Source organism: Hippocampus guttulatus, chromosome 9 (genome assembly GCF_054856545.1).
Source record: "Hippocampus guttulatus isolate MCC_2025c chromosome 9, RoL_Hgut_1.0, whole genome shotgun sequence".
NCBI lineage: Eukaryota > Metazoa > Chordata > Actinopteri > Syngnathiformes > Syngnathidae > Hippocampus > Hippocampus guttulatus.
The window spans coordinates 19,829,285-19,845,155 of NC_141269.1; the positions used below are offsets into that span (position 1 = coordinate 19,829,285).

Genomic DNA, 15,871 nt, shown 5'->3' on the forward strand with positions numbered 1-15,871 from the left:
GAGAATGAAATGAATTGTTCATTTTTGCCGTACGCAATTGATCATTCAGCAAAGGAGGAAAACATCAGTTCCGGATTCCGGCATGCTCATCAAATTTGACCCAAGGGAGAACAACTAGCTTTTATTTTGGAAGCAGAACGATCGCTTCCTGTAAAAACGACGCTGGGACACTCAGGCATTAATTGACGCGACTCCGCTGACCGGATTTAAGTGTTTCCATATGACCGGTTATTCGCTCACAGGATACGCGCATGCATTGCGGTTCTTATTTTGAACAAGACCTGGACGCTAACAGAGACAAAGAAGGAGAAGAGTGTGATACACATGCCAAATGACAGATTTATATCAGGAACCGGAGTGGGCAGCGCACACAGAGCGGAGTTTGTTTTAATGTTGTCGTTTGTTTAAATGCTCATCGGATCATACGTTTTTTGACTACATAAAAATGCACCTTGTGGGAATTTTGCTTTTACTGGTGTATAGTAACTTCGCCAGCGACTTCAGTGACAGCGACTACTACGAATATGACGAGCAGATGCACGAGGAAGAGTCTGTAAGTTTGACAAAAACAAAGTAGAGTACCTGCATATTTACCCATCACCTGTTGCACGTCCCAAATCTCCGCTCACTTGTCTTATTATTATTATTATTGTTATTATTATTTTGCAAAATACACGTGATCGAGTCTTTATTGTTGGGTTCTGTAATACCTTTCATGCAGTATAATGGATGGTGGTGTATATCCAATTCATATGACTAATTTTACCTACTATACCAACAATCAAATGGGAGATATAATTTAATGCACTGGTGCTGAAATTGGAGTCTCCTATTGTATTTGATTTTTATTTTTTAATTTTGAAGAATGCCAATGAGTATAGGGTTGAAATAGTTGTATACCTTTGCGTTTTAACAAATACAAACGCACAAAAAACTGAGTTTTGTCTTTTGATGCGATTATAGCCGTAATTAGGGGCAAAAACATAAACATGACTCAAGTTAATTTCGTTTTTTTACTTTTAGTGTATAACCTCAAAAAATAGACCTCTTACTTCTAGATTGTATGCATTTTTACTTTTTAAGTAGAATATCGTCATGGTATTTGTGATGTTTGTGCCTTAGCTAGTGTACAGACATAAGAAAGTATGCGGTTTCGAGCCGTTTATTATTTGTATACAGACAATGAAACTAATATTGTGTGAAATCATAATTATTCATCTGTCCTACTTCCCAATAAGGGGTAAATACCTATTTAAACAACTCTCCTGTTATGTGACGTCAGTCCAAAAGCTGAATTGAAAGAAGAGAGCAATTAGATTTTTTCCAAGTGGAGGGATTAAGAACAAGTGTTTTTAAATTAGCCTGAGAAAAGAGCCAATGAAGACTGATGTCACAGAAATCAAGTAAATGATACTAGTTGGAGAGGATTTAACAAAGAAGTCAATCCCGGGCCATTATATGGCAATTATTTGACTTTTTGTTAGCCCCTTGCCCTGAAAGCACTTCATTATTTGAAGGACTTTCAACCGGACTACCATAAACATACAAAAATCTTTTTCTTGGTAGAATGCCATTTGTATTAGAAGTACAAACATTTTTTTGTGGGTTTGTGTTCATCAAACAATAACTGAAGCACATTCTTACTACTCATTCAACAGTTAATTACCTTTCGTTGCCGTTTTTCAAAGTCACTTTGGTACAATTCTCAGATCAAAATTGAATTTTGCAAATGAGTAAGTGCATTTCTCAAAATAATTTGTACAAATATCAAAACATCATGGTTCCCCTGCAAATGTCATGTTACTGAACATGCCAGTGCCATCAGAACAATCTGTGTCATTGTCGATGAATAAGTGGAATTGCCGAGTCAAGTAGTCAACATAACAGTGGATTTTGGAGAGATGTTGTGATGTAAACTGCCGCTTGAGTTTTAAATGATGCAAAATCAGTGTCCTAAATTGAAAGTTACTGTCCACCTTCGTGCATGAAGAAGACTGATTGCGAGATTCACATTGTACTTTTACTGTTTGCGCTGTCATTTTTTGACAAAGCAGCATAGCACAAAGAAAAAGTTAAAATGTGAACATGGGACAACCTTCTTCGGTAAAGTTGTACTCTACATGCAAACACTGTAGGAATTATACTGCAGTCTTCTACTTCCTTTGGGGCACAAATTCTCAATAATTATTTTTAGTTGCTCTGTGCTAGGCAGCCCGGTGATTGACTGGTTAGTGCGTCGGCCTCACAGTGCAGAGGTGCAGGGTTCGATTCCAGCTCCGGCCCTCCTGTGTAGAGTTTGCATGTTCTCCCTATGCCAGCGTGGGTTTTCTTCCAGTACTCCCACATTCCAAAAACATGTGTGGCAGGTTAATGGAACACTCTAAGTTGAGTATGAGCGCGAATGGTTGTTCGTCAATGTGTGCCCTGAGATTGGCTGGCAACCAGTTCGGGGTGTACCCTGCCTACTGTCCGAAGACAGCGGGGATAGGCTCCAGCACGCCCCGTGACCCTTGTGAGGATAAAGCGGATATGAAAATGGATGGCTGCTCTGTGTCATTTCAGAAAATGGGTTCATCTTATGCTTGCAGTGTTTCCACAGTTACCTTGAAAAAATACTGAGTTACAAACCCAATTCCAATGAATTTGTGATGTGTTAAACATAAATAAAAACACAATGCAATAATTTGGAAAACATGTTCAAACTATGTTTAATTGAATACACTGCATAGACAAGAGATTTAGTTTTCAACCTAATAAACATTATTGTTTTAACAACTAATCATTAACTTTTTAAAAATGTTTATGGCTGCAACATATTCCAAAAAAAAGCAGGAACATTGTCATGGAAGGACACTTTGATCCTCTCCTCTTTCATCTATAAGTGCTTCAGACACCAAATGTATGCAGAAAAGGGAAGATTGCACGACCTTCTGTGTCCTATGTGTTGTTTTGTGTTATTTTTGTTATTTTGACTTCAAAATGGCGCCGCAAGAGTGGCTGCCTTTCCAGCAGCTCCTATATTTTGTTGTTCTACTTCTTCCTTTCATAACTTTGCTGCTGTGAATTGGGAATTTCTCCATTGCGAGACTAATAAAGGGGTTCTGTTCTTATCTTATCTTGTCTTGTCTTATCTTATGTTAACCACTGCATACCTGTCAACTCATACGGTTTAGCCATAGTTCATACGGATTTTGTGGTGAATCTTACGTATATGGCCGTATCGGACAAATCATACGGATTCTGAAAATTTCCGTGTTTTTTTTCACCAACTCCAAATCATTTGGAGTTGGTGAAAAAAGTAACGCAGGAATACAACTCTGAACACAGTAATGCCACTAAGTAGAATGATGATTAGACATTAACCAGACATTGTATTAATGGGATCTACAATAAATATCATTGAACATTTCGTGGGGGGGGGGGGGGTGCCGTTATTTTGACATATAAAATGCCTTGGTATGTTATAAGGATTTTTTGCTATTTCTAAGGATTTTTTTGGTAGTTTATACAGGTTGGCGCTCCGAAAAGTTGACAGGTATGCCACTGTGTTACATCGCCTTGTCTTTTAACAACATTTCATAAATGTTTGAGGCATTGAAGGTGGAATTCTCCCCCATTCTTCTTTGTTGTACAGCTCCAGCTATTCAACAGTCTTGGATCTCCATTGTCGTATTTTACGCTTCATAATGCGCCATGCATTTTCAATGAGAGACAGGTCTGGAGTGTAGGCAGGCCAGTCTAGTATTCTTTTACAATTCAGCCGTGCTGTTGTTTCATGTGCTGAATGTGATTTGGCATTGTCTTGCTGAAATAAACAGGGGTATCCATGAAAAAGAAGTTGCTTGGATGGCAGCATATGTCTCTCCAAACGTGTATGTACCTTTCACCATTAAAAGTGCTTTCACAGATGTGTAATTTATCCACGGTATTGGCACTAACGTTGCCCCATACCATCACAGGCGCTTGCTTTTGAACTTTGCTTCCATAACAGTAACAGTCTGTGTTGTTCTTTTCCACTTTGGCCCAGATGACACTATGTCCACAATTTCCCAAAATAATTTGAAATGTGGACTCGTAAGACCACAGAAGACTTTTCCACTTTTCATCAGTCCATCTTAGATGACCTCGGGCCCAGAGAAGCCGGCGGCGTTACTGGGTGTTGATACATGTTTTTTTCTTTGCATAGTTTTAAGTTGCACTTACGGATGCAGCGCCCACTTTTCTTGACATTGTTTTTCTGAAGTGTTCCTGAACCCATGTGGTAATATTCTTGACACATTGATGTCAGTTTTTGATGCCGACTGAAGGAATCGAAAGTCATGGGCATTCACTGTTGTCCTTGCCACATTCATGTAGTGACATCTCGAGATTCTCCGAAGTGTTTGATGATATGTCAATTGTATGTTGAGAAACAATTTAGGGAAGCTCCTTTTTATACCCAATCATGGCACCCACCTGTTCCCAGTGAGCCTGTTCACCTGTATGATGTTCCAAACAAGTGTTTGATGAGCATTCCTCAACTCGCTTTTCTTACCACATGTCCCAGCTATTTTGGAACGTGTTAATGATTATTTGCTAAAAACAAGTTTATCAATTTGAACATTAAATATCTTGTCTTTGTTGTGTATTCCATGAAATATTAGTTGAAAATGATTCGCTAATTATTTTATTCTGTTTTTATTTATGTCCCAGCTTCACTGGAATTGGATTTGTACTTTACTGATTATTTGCTTTGAATAAGTTACTTGCTTGTTTAAAAAAAGTAACTAAGTTAGATCACAAGATACTTTAAGAGTTACATTCAGCAGATACTGTATCCACAACCAGCGTTCCCGCTAAGCTGTGCTCATGAGCAATTGCTCACTTCTCTCACCCTCTCGGTGCACACGGTGGCACTGGCGCGCACACTACATTTCTACACTCATTCGTTCATTTCCACACCAGTTTAATGTCCAAACAGGACATACCATTGCCACTTTCCTGACGGTTTCAGTTGCGCGACATAGGACGCACACTGGGTTGTTCTAATATAATGTAGTTTGAAGCAGATGACACACTTAGACTCACACTCACGACTGACGAAATGCTGGAAGCAACACTGTGACTGCTCCATTCAGGAATTCCAAACATGCCTTAAATGAGGCTCTTGACCAGGCATTTGTGTGTTTTATTCAATGACATGTTTCCATTATTTATGAATAGTTAATGTGAGACCATATTTATACAGATTGTATTGAGACTTAATTAATTATGCTTAAAATGACCTGTGTTCCAAAATAATAGTAACAAACTTGGCCCGAGTTTATTCATGTGACGTATCACTGTTCAAAGGTCTACACTGTAGTGGTTTTATTAATTAATTTATTTAGTTTTGTAATACACCTACATCATGTAGCTTATGATCTCAGGTTTTTGGACCGGTGTGGTACTGATTTGGTGGTCGTGTACATTGCTTTTGTGACTCACCGTGGTCCAAGGAATGCTGATGGAGTTTGTGTGAATGCTAAAATGCATGGAAAATTAGAAGTAACATTGCTGACAACCCTGCTTGACATAAAAATGAAACCTGGTGTTGCGACTTAATTGGAAGTGCGTTTTTATCAGTGACATTTAAGAACATACTTTTTTTTTTTAATTAAAAAAAAAAATAATTATAAGTCAAAAAGTTGTCTTACCCGGTAATTTAAATAAGTAATGAGTCTTTTTCAGCAAACTTTTTTTTTTTAAGTAGCGTTTTTGAAGCTTGGTGTTGTATATTGGTGCCCAGGCGAAAATGTACAACCCCCCCCCCCCCCAAGTAGGTGAGTTAACAAATTAAATTTCTTTTTAAAAATTTTTAAATTATTTTAAATTTCTTTTTCTTTTTTTTCTCAGAATATTAATGTTTCAAACATGTAAAATTACACAGTCACAATTGATCACTAATAAGTCTACTGTATAAGTCCTACTGGTTAGGGACAAAAGTTGTGCAAATCAAACAACGATGAAAAACAACAACAACAAATGCAACATGCTCAACATTATAATAATCAGAATTATAATAAAATGACAATTCACATCTAAGTCTTCCGCGAATGTCCTCCTAACTGGGGGAAAAAGGAAAAGTCATCCAAAACCTCTCCACCCACAGTAAGCACTAATGACTACACCTCCATTGACAATGAAGTGCAATATAATGAACTAAATCTGTGCAGTATTGTTTGATTTGAAAACAAACAAACAAACAAAAAACAAGGGTAGAATCCTATTCTACCCTTATCGAAGTAGGTGATGATGTCACAAGCAAGAAAGTGTTTTTTGGTTTTGAACTTCTCCAACATGTCAATACCTTAGTCCAGTCTACATATGTCTATTTATACAATACAAACCTATTTTGTTATATATTATAGATATTGTGTGGATATTATTTGGATGTGTGGGGTATTGTTAATTTTGCGGACACACAAATACAGCTTCTGAGACACAACAACAGTTGTTTTTCTCTTGCCTCACCCTTTTGCGAACTCTTCAGGCATGGCCAGTCAACCCACGTTAAATCCAACTACCTGTAATATATTAGCAGCCAGACTCTAATTTAATTTCTCATCATTTTAACACAGACTGCCATATTCATCACCACCACATGTAATCATAATTTAACTGCGCTTTACACCAACAACACTTAAACAACTGTATTATACCATGTCTTCTGTTACATCAAAGCATGCTGGGGAAGTCCATCTCCTCGATTCCTTAAAACAGCACAATCTTTGTTTAATTGTGCAATGTAAAGCCTCAACGACACAAACTACAAATCCCATAATTCAGCCCAACAGCTGCTTTACCGAACCACAGTGCTCCCTGCAGACTGTCGACATGCAGCTTAAACGCCATCTGTCTTTGGTAGCACAGTGTCACTGACATTGCAGGGTTGGGGGCAATTGCTGGGGCACACTTCACCCCCAAATGAGTTACTGTGCATTTCCTGCCACCATCCCCGGTGTGGTATTGTCATGCCAAACTTTATACATAGTCCAATCAAAGTATAAATTTCAGCAATTAAAAAGATAAAAGACAAATCAAAATAAAAAAGAGGAAAAACAATGTTGATCATTTGCACATAGTAACTTCCTGTCACGCCCATCTGATGGCCACTCTCAAACACATACACACACACACTCCCTGTGTGGAGACTGCATGTTCTCCCTGGACCTGCGTGGGTTTTCTCCGGGTACTCCGGTTTCCTCCCACGTTTCAAAGAAATGCATGGCAGGGTGATTGAACACTCAAAATTGTCCCTTGGTGTGAGTGTGAGCCCGGATGGTTGTTCGTCTCTGTGTGCCCTGTGATTGGATGGCAACCGGGTGTACCCCGTCTACGGCCCGGAGACAGCTGGGATAGGCTCCAGCACTCCCCGCGACCCTTGTGAGGATGAAGCAGTTCGGAAAATTAATGGATGGATAATTAACATTCAGTACAGTATATGAATTGCAGATACTTGAAAAATCCCTGAAGAGAGCAAAGAAGGGCATCTTAAATAGAACCCCCCCCCTCAAAAAAAAAAAGAATACCTGAGCCTCAAACTCAGAAGAGTTTTTAGCAGAAGCAGAAAAAGCTTTTGTTTTTCTCACACTAGGTCGAGGGTCGGCAACCCGCGTCTCCGGAGCCGCGTGCGGCTCTTTAGCGCCGCCCTAGTGGCTCCCTAGAGCTTTTTCAAAAATGTTTAAAATTGAAAAAGATGGGAAAGGGAAATATATTTTTTTGTTTTAATATGGTTTCTGTAAAAGGAAAACCATGACACAGACATTCTAAACGTTTTCTAATGCTTCAAAAATGTATAAAATGAATATTAAATTTGATGAATTGGGTCATAGCCTGTGACACACGTTTCTATTTGCAGGACGGAATGTCAGTCAGATGGCTGTTGTAGAAAAAAAACAGCGTTTCATGTACAATTAACCAAGGGTATTGGCAAAGAATGGGAATCTGAAAGGCCAAGAGAAGCATTTTTAAACGGTACACGTGAGCTATGAGAATTAATACGCTGCAGAAGTGCGTCCCATGCCTCGTTCATCTTAGTGGCCGTTATGGCTGTTTCTCATTATGGCATGTGTGTGTAAGTGCGTGCGTATGCGCATGTGCCGTGACCGGTCAATCGTGGGAGGTTGGTTGATCAAAAAGTAGATCTTCCGCGACAGAAGTAACAGATGCACTGCAGGGAAAAACAAAACAGAACTTTTAATCATGAAGGCTCATTGTGTATTTGTATCCAACTCAGTCATTTTGATAGTAAGCTAATACAGTAAATATTCCCATCCCCGGAATTCTATGGAAAGGAATATCCTTCACCCGGAATAAAAACCTATGCATTAACATTTTGACTACGATATTACGTGTTACCGGAAGTTGCGTAAGCGGAAATTCCACTACCTGTAACCCGGATGAAGGTGTAATGCCGCGGGAGCTTAAATACATGCAACGCCCACCCGATGCGACGGAAAAGACTGACGCTGAAACAAGTTTTCACTTCGCGTTTTTCGATCATCAGATTCTAAACGACGACGTGTAAGTGAGTTTTTATTGCCGTGCGTTTTACTGTAATTGTGAATGGTTTTAACTTTATTCACTTGCGTCCTGGAGAACACGGCACTAGCTTAAAAGCAGCACCCACTCGACATGACCGAAGAAACGTGTTCGCTTCGCCGTTTTCATTCATCAGATTCGAAACGAAGACGTGTAAGCGACTTTTTATTGGCGTGCGTTTTACTGTAATTGCAAAAGATTTTAACTTTATTCACTTACGTCGTGTAGATCATCGCATCGAAACGAAGAAGAACTGTTAACGACTGGAGCGGAGCGAGTGAAATGCATCCGTTTGAGCGAGGCTGGACACAAAGTTAAAAAGAGCCAGCAGACACTTGGAGTCGGAAAGACGCAAATTTAGGAAACTTTAAAAAACAAAGCATCGATTCAACTCCTGATGACAAGCCACCATCCAGCAAGGAAGCAATGCAAATGGCAACAAAAATCCTTCAGTATGCACAAGAATTACCAGACATCGGTGATCAATGGGACAGTTACTTGCAACTAGCAAGAAAACTGTATGACACGCAGGCAAACATTGTCATAAACCAAAGAATGCATCCAACAAAACAATCCAAAATACAATTTTTTTTCCCCAAGACAGAAAAAAATAAACATTAAAATACTGTATGTATTTTACTGTTGTGGTTTTTTTGGGATACACCTGTATTGCAGTTTTTGTTATATAAACAGTTTTTGGACAATATATTTTTGTATTTTATTGATTGTGTTGATACACATGCATTTTGTCAACATACTTGCAGGTTCATAAAGGACATGTACCATACTCATTTCCCAAATGAGGAATTTCTGTTATCAGGACAAATTGGACAGCGCAAACACGAGTCCGTACTAGAGAATATTTACTGTATAGCTAATATAGATACATACGGCATGTGTTGCCTTCATTATAGGGCTTATATAAGGCTTTTAATTTTTTGCGGCTCCAGACATTTGTTTTTTCAGTCCGATGTGGCTCTTTCAACATTTTGGGTTGCCGACCCCTGCCCTAAGTGTTGTGGCTATAATTTCATAGCTGGATATTGACCAATACAGAAATACAGTGGCGGGCCGTGCATTTCAACCTTAGGCCTTCAGTGACGTCACATACATTAACACAATATAGGCTCGTCAAGCAGCACTTAATTTCAGGAGCATTTAAAAGTCAAGTCAAGTCAACTGTATTTATAGAGCACTTTCAAACAGCCATCGCTGCATACAAAGTGCTGTACATGGAGCAATTTAACATGCACAATAAACAGTAAGACAAATCGGTAATAAAGGCGGTAGAAAGCACCAAACAGTAAAACCAAGAACAAATCTAAGTCATGCTGAGTCGAATGCCAAAGAATACAAGTGAGTTTTGAGGAGGGTTTTGAAGATGGGCAGCGAGGAGGCTTGCCGAATGTTCAGTGGGAGGTCATTCCAGAGAGAGGGACCAGCAACAGAAAAGGCTCGATCCCCTCTGAGCCTCAGTTTAGTTCTTGGTACTTCTAATAATGTCTGGTCCACAGACCTGAGGCGCCGGGCAGGTGTGTAGGAGCGGATGAGCTCAGAGAGGTAAGGTGGCGCGAGATTATTCAGAGATTTGAAAACAAATAAGAGGATCTTGAAAATAACTCTAAAATGAATGGGGAGCCAGTGAAGGGATGCCAGAGTAGGAGTTATGTGCTCCCTCTTACGAGTACCAGTCAAGAGGCGAGCAGCGGCATTCTGGACCAGCTGAAGGCGCTTAATGGAGGACTGGCGGACTCCAAAGAAAGGGCATTGCAGTAATCGAGCCGGGATGTGACAAAGGCATGAATTACTGTCTCAAAGTGTTCATGTGAGAGGAGAGGGTTTTATTTTGGCCAGCTGTCTAAGGTGAAAGAAGCTGGATTTAACAACGGCACCAATTTGCCGATCAAGTTTGAAATCACTGTCCAGTTTAAGGCCCAAGTTTGAGACCGTTGACTTAAGATAAGGAGACAGGGGGCCCAAGTCTACAGGATGAGATGCACAAGGGCCACTGGGACCAAACAATATCACCTCTGTCTTCTTTTCATTGAATTTCAAGAAATGTTGTACCATCCAGGTTTTGATTTCTTCCAGACAGGATAGGAGTGGCCTTAATGAGAAGGCGTCTTTCTTGCTAAGTGGGACATAGATCTGGCAGTCATCTGCATAGCAGTGGAAGGGAATACCATGTTTCCTTAAGATGGAACCCAATGGGAGCAGATACAGCGAGAACAGCAGAGGCCCCAGAATTGAGCCCTGTGGAACACCACATGACAGGGGAGCAGTGCGTGACTCAGAGCAGCCAAGGCTGACACAAAAGGTTCTGTCAGCTAAATAGGACCTAAACCACTCAAGAGCACTGCCGCCAATGCCCACCAAGTGCTGCAAACGAGTCAGCATCAAGTACCAACAAGTATTCATTCACAATTAAGAGCAGGAAACTAAATTTACAGATATTGTCAAAAATAAAAAGATGATTTAAAAATACTAAATAAAATGCCACCCAAATTACACAGTGTGATCTTAAACAAGTCTGTCCAATAGATTGCGCAATGTCGCAGTCTCATATAAGACACAAACCAAACAATAACAAAACAAACTATTCATTGAAAATAAAGTTAACAGATCATTTGCATTTTGAGAATAGGCTATACAACAGCAAATAACTGAAAATGTTGAGCAGCTGAGACTGAACGAACTTTAGTGCACAAAGGTGACTACAACGCGCCATTATAAATTGCAGGTGAGCAGATTTATTTGATACATTTTTGTATCTTTGTCATTTTATTTCGTTACCATTAATTTAATACTAACGAAATAAAATCACAAGAAGAAATGTAAAATAAAATCCATTTACTCACCAATGTAGTGCCTGTTCACTGAGCTGCAGATGTACGCGAATGTTCCCAAACGTTTTGAAACGCACCGTAGCTTGTAAGTGCCCAGCCGTGCTCTGATGTTTCCTTGCTGCCTTGGTAAAACAACTTAAATTGGTAAATCCAGTGTGGCTCCGAACACCAAATCGGTCAGTTGCAAGCAATAGGCATTCCCAGCAGTACAATTTGCAGCGTTTCTCGGAGGCTGTGAGCCACGGGTACCGTTCATAATTGCTCGTCTGAAAATGACGGACAAACCCTTTTCCTTGCTGGGACAGGCTAGCGCAGAAGTTGGGCGACCTCTTCGTACAATATCCAGATTTTCGTGGAAGGCCCGTCTTGAAAATTGTGTGGAAAGTAGTTCTGCAACCAGATCAACGTCTTCTCCTTCGGCCATTTTGGGTTAAAATGCAGTGATAGCTCTAGCAGGCGCTAATCCAATCACCGAACCAGTCTCGACGTAAGGCATTCTAGCTGGCCCCGGTGCGCAGACTCGTGATCTGATTGGCTATTGCAACTGTGTCCGTTCATTTACATCGCACAGGGGCCTGCTCTGTTTAATCTGAAGGCCCCGAGCAAGTTTAATTTACCTGGCAACACAAGCTATCTGAAATATGATTGGTTAAAAACTCTACCATAATAAATAAGTTATTTATCGAGTGGCTTTCAACATTGATCGCCACTCGACTAAGTGGAAATAATATGACGTAAAGAATACAGAGAATAATTTTGTTTACATATTTATGAAAATAAAATAACATAAGTTAAATTTGTTATTCTCAGAAAAGTAAATTTATTAAATTTACTTTTCTGAGAATGTTTAGGCCAGCAGAGAAGGCCTTGCTGGCCCTGACGGAATGCCACTGCAGAAATATCTTTGTGCTCTGTGACGGATATTATTGTATATATTGCCAGCTGCTTCAGATCATTTTGTTTGCACAAATGCAGTGAACACTACAATGTGTGAGCTGCAATTATGGTAAAGTCAATTTTTAACACTGTTCTCCATCTATACACAATATAGTGTATATACTGTATAAGCAATCCAAAAATATTTCATGAATATCTAGAACAGGGGTGCCCAAACTTTTTGGAACGAAGATCGACTTTTCGATCAACCAACCTCCCAGGATCGCTCCTTACCATGCACGCACACACACACACACACACACACTCACGCACGCCATGATGAGAAACAACCTGACACGGAGGCATGCGATGCACTTTTGTAGCCTGTTAATTATTGTAGCTCACACGTACCATTTTAAAGTGCTTCCCTGGGCCCTCTAGATTCCTATTCTTTGCCCGTGCCCTTGGTGAATTGTACACGAAGCAAACTCTGAATGAGAATAATGACGATAAGAGATATAGCGCAACCGCTCTCATCACAAGCTGCAATTACAGACTGCTGAGCGCTAACAACTTCCCGTGACGTAATCACATGCCACCGTAAATTCAAGATTTACTTGCTTTATTTTATTTTTTAACTTCTTTTTTTTTTTTGTGAAAATTAGACTGATAGGATGATTAGGGTGCAGTGTACATTAACACAAAAAATATATTACTAACATGTACAAAGACACACATATGTTTTGTTTGTTTTTTTTTCTCTTCTACACCCGTATTCACTCTACACTCCTCTACACCCGGATCTACTTGGGACCAGCCCTAGATCTACCGGTCGATCAGGATCGACATAATGGGCACCTCTGATCTAGAATATCTGATCAAATTGTGACTTTGCCGTGGTATAAAGAGATCTGATTTATATATTTTCTCAAGGAAAGTGTTGTTTTCTTATGGTTTCAGGACTCTTCACCGGAGCCAGACATGGAAGAGAGGTTGCGCTCAGCTTCCAGTGTTGATGAATTGATGAGTCTTATCTACCCATTCTACTGGGCTGCTCTCAAGTGTAAATCTAAATTACCCTTTGCTTCTGTGTCCAAACTGTCTCACCACCTGGAGCCGTTAATAGAAACAGATCAGACAAACTTTGCGGCTGCCTACCTCAACTTGGATGTTCTGAAAAGTAGGTTTGATTTCTGTTGGTTTTTTTTCTCCCCTCTGGATTCACTCTCACTTTACAAAGCCAATTCCAATAACGTTGGGACATTGTGTTAAACATAAAAACAGAATTCAATTATTTGTAAATCATGTTCAACCGACATTTGATTGAATACACTGCTAAGACAAGATATTTAATGTTTACAGTGATAAACTTAGTTTTTAGCAAATAACCATAAACTTTGAATTTTATGGCTGCAACCCGTTCTAAAAAACTGGGACAGGGTCATGTTTACCACTGCGTTCGATCACTTTTTTTTAATGAACAACATTCAATAAAGGTTTGGGAACTGAGGACAATAATTGCTGAAGCTTTGTGGGTGGAATTCCTTCCTATTCTTGCTTCAGCTGTTCAACAGTCCGGGGTCTCCGTATTTTACACTTCATGATGCACCACACATTTTCAATGGGAGACAGGTCTGTACTGCAAGCAGTCCAGTATAGTACCCACATTCTTACTACAAAGCCACGCTGTTGTAATGTGGAGAATGTGGTTTGGCATTGTCTTGCTGAAATAAGCAGGGGTGTCCATGAAAAAGACGTTTCTTGCATGGCAGCATGTTTCTCCGAAAACTGTGTGTACCCTTCACCTTCACAGATGTGTAAATTATCTATGCCATTGCCACTAACACAGCCCCATACCATCACAGATACTGGTTTTTACACTTTCTGTCCATAACAGTCCGAATGGTTCTTTTCCTCTATGGCCTGGAGGACACGACGTCCACCATATCCCAAAACAATTTGAAATGTGGACTCATCAGACCACAGACCACTTTTCCACTTTGCATCAATCCATCTTAGATGAGCTCGGTCCAAAGGAGCCGGTGGCATTTCTGGGTTTTGTCTTTAAACTGTTGGGCTATTTTATTGCGCAGTTGTTCACAAAGAGTTGAACCTTGCCCCATCTTCGCTTGTGATTGACTGAGCAGGACAGGGAAACTCCCTTTATACAATCATGGCACCCACCTGTTCCCAGTAAGCCTGTTCACCTGTGGGATGTGACAAACAGGTGTTTGATGAGTATTCCTCAACTCTCTTTTTAAAATTTTAATTTAACTTTATTAATTTATTTTTTGCCACCTGTCCCAACTTGTTACAAACATGTTGCAGCCATTAAATCCTAAATTAATGATGATTTGTTTTGACCTTTAACAAATGTCCCAACTTCATTGGAATTGGGTTTATACTAATATAGACATTTCTCTACCATTGACATCAAATGTATGTGCCAATCATTTTGGTGGGAGAGAGCAGCAGGGTAGTACTGGTGGATGCAGACAATGGTGATTCACATCAGAAAGACATCTACGGTTGATCCCTGCATATTCATAGTTTGGGTTTCATGAATTCACCTCTTTGCGGAATGTAATTGCTGAAACCCCTGCAAATTTCCCCCATGTGGGACAAATAAAGGTTATCTTATCTTATCTGTGCGGGCTTTTGCTTTTTACTGACCCAATCCTGATTTTTTTCCCCCTAGAATTTTTTGTCATTGCTAATGTAAGGTAGAGTTGATTACTCACAGATTTTTGCTATTTGCGGCTGGCGTCAGTTTTTATCTCCTCCAAATAGCGGGGGTTCATTTTATTTTAATTACACTTATTTCCCCTTTCATGGACAGCGGTTACTACAATGGACAGCTTATCATGTTATCAGGTTACAGAGCACATGATAGGGTTAAACTCATTCAATAGCTCTCTAGCTAACTCAGCGGTCGGCAACCCAAAATGTTGAAAGAACCACATTGGACCAAAAAAAAAAAAAAAAAAGAAAAACAAATGTGTCTGGAGCCACAACAAATTAAAAGCCTCAGAAAGAAGGCAACACACGCTGTATGTATCTATCCGAGCTATATTAGCCTACCATAAAAATGAGTAAGTTGGCTACCAATACACAATGAGCCGTCCCTATTAAACTTTTTTTTCCCCTGCAGTGCGTCCTGCAGAGCGGGGGGGGGGGGGGGGGCTCAACCTTTTTTAACCAAAGCTCTATTTTTCGATCAACCAGCTTCCGCGATTGACCTGTGACCGCACACGCACGCAAACGCACACTTACACACGCATGCCATAATGAACAACAGCTATAACGGCGGCTAAGATGAACGAGGCACGGGACGCACTTTTGTAGCATGTTAACTTTCGTAGCTGACGTGTACCGTTTTAAAATGCTTCTCTTGGTCCTTCAGATTGCCATTCTTTGCCAGTTCCCTCGGTGAATTGGACATGAAACACAGTTTCTTCTTACAACAGCCACCTGCCTGGCATCCCGCTCTGCTAATAGAAATTGTGTCACAGGCTATGACGCAAATCTTGGTTGACAGAAATGTTGAAATGGAATATTTATTCGAAATATTTTTACAGCATTGGAAA

General features: G+C 40.0%; 1 protein-coding gene across 2 annotated transcripts in view; it reads left to right on the forward strand.

Moving 5' to 3' along the window:
• The first annotated feature begins 225 nt into the window (after nt 1-225).
• vegfc (vascular endothelial growth factor c) overlaps nt 226-15,871 on the forward strand; it is a 73,404-nt gene continuing 57,758 nt past the window's right edge. For both annotated transcript variants that reach the window (XM_086121093.1, XM_086121092.1), the window contains exons 1-2: nt 226-553; nt 13,245-13,464. In XM_086121093.1, coding sequence (XP_085977219.1) covers nt 446-553; nt 13,245-13,464 — 328 coding nt within the window. In that variant the 5' untranslated portion in view covers nt 226-445. The remainder of the gene's footprint in view (nt 554-13,244; nt 13,465-15,871) is intronic.